This window comes from Poecilia latipinna, unplaced genomic scaffold (genome assembly GCF_001443285.1).
Source record: "Poecilia latipinna isolate Pla-1442-1.1 unplaced genomic scaffold, P_latipinna-1.0 Scaffold8322, whole genome shotgun sequence".
Classification (NCBI taxonomy): domain Eukaryota; kingdom Metazoa; phylum Chordata; class Actinopteri; order Cyprinodontiformes; family Poeciliidae; genus Poecilia; species Poecilia latipinna.
In genome coordinates this window covers 1-1293 of record NW_015120938.1, presented here as the reverse complement: position 1 = coordinate 1293, position 1293 = coordinate 1, and the positions used below count along the sequence as shown (strand labels likewise).

At 41.4% G+C, this 1293-nt stretch overlaps 1 protein-coding gene across 1 annotated transcript; it reads right to left on the bottom strand.

Moving 5' to 3' along the window:
* Positions 1–31: 31 nt before the first annotated feature.
* Positions 32–1283, bottom strand: LOC106944353 (extracellular calcium-sensing receptor-like). Its single transcript, XM_015027490.1, has 3 exons — positions 1237–1283; positions 1036–1159; positions 32–958 (listed from the first exon to the last, which is right to left on the bottom strand). The coding sequence occupies exons 1-3, from the start codon at positions 1240–1242 to the stop codon at positions 60–62; spliced, it is 1029 nt and encodes a 342-aa protein (XP_014882976.1). The 5' UTR covers positions 1243–1283; the 3' UTR covers positions 32–59.
* Between the last annotated feature and the right edge of the window lie 10 nt (positions 1284–1293).

The window sequence follows — 1293 nt, the reverse complement described above, 5'->3', positions numbered from 1 at the left end:
AAATCACTTAATATTTTCTATTGTTTCCTCACAATGTCTTTGTGACTGCTAGGGACATTTTAATTTTTATTCATTAAATGTTTTTTGGTGTTCTTCTCTGGGTGAAACAAAATGATGAAACACTTTGGAGCAAATATACACAGTATCAGTCCAAAACTGGAGGCCAGAATAGCAAATATCTCCACAGCCACAGTAAATTTTCCAGGAGAGCTGACATAAGCTGGGATGAAGGTGATCCAGACGGCGCAGAATATCAACATGCTGAAGGTTATCATCTTGGCTTCGTTGAAATTATCAGGTAGTTTCCGAGCTAGAACAGCTAACACAAAGCAAAACACAGCCAGCAGGCCGATGTAGCCGAGCACAGCCCAGAAACCAACAGCAGAGCCTAACGCACATTCCAGGATGATCTTCTCCTTGTAGGTGCTCAGATTTTTCACTGGGAAGGGAGGACTCACAACCAACCATATGATACATATTATAACCTGAATAAAGGTAAAAGATACTACAGTCATTCTTTGCTGTACAGGACCAAACCATTTCATAACATTGTTACCAGGAAGTGTAGCTTTAAAGGCCATTAGAACCACTATAGTTTTGCCAAGAACACAGGAGATACAGAGAACAAATGTGATGCCAAACGCTGTGTGCCGCAGCATGCAGGACCACTCAGAGGGGGCTCCAATGAAAGTTAGTGAACATAAGAAACACAGAGTCAGAGAGAAGAGCAGCAGGAAGCTCAGCTCAGAGTTGTTGGCTCTGACAATTGGAGTTGTTCTGTGATGGAAGAAAAGCATCCCTGTAATTATGGCCAGAAAGGCTCCACCAACAGAAAATACAGCCAGGATGATTGACAGGACTTCATTGAAGGAAAGAAACTCCACAGGTTTGGGAAAACAGGCATCTCTCTTTGCATTTGACCAGAACTCTCCTGGACATGGAATGCAATCAGGAGAATCTGAAAATAAAGTTATAAATGGTTGTTACTCCTTTACTGTTTGATGATGCAGGTTTGCAGGAAAACATTACAATCACCTGTCATATTACTGATCTCTCCTTCAGGACATGGTATGCAGTCATAGCAGCAGATTGGTTTTCCTTTCTGCAACACTTTACGAGTTCCTGGAGGACAACTCTCTGAGCAAACGGAGACTGGAACCTGAAACAAAACAAAACAAAAAATAGTTAAACATATGATTTTCAAGAAGATGAGCAATGTTGCACTCTTTTCATTACTTGCATGTCTCCATCCAACCAGGTTAGATTCTTGTAAATGCGAAACTCCTGGCCTTT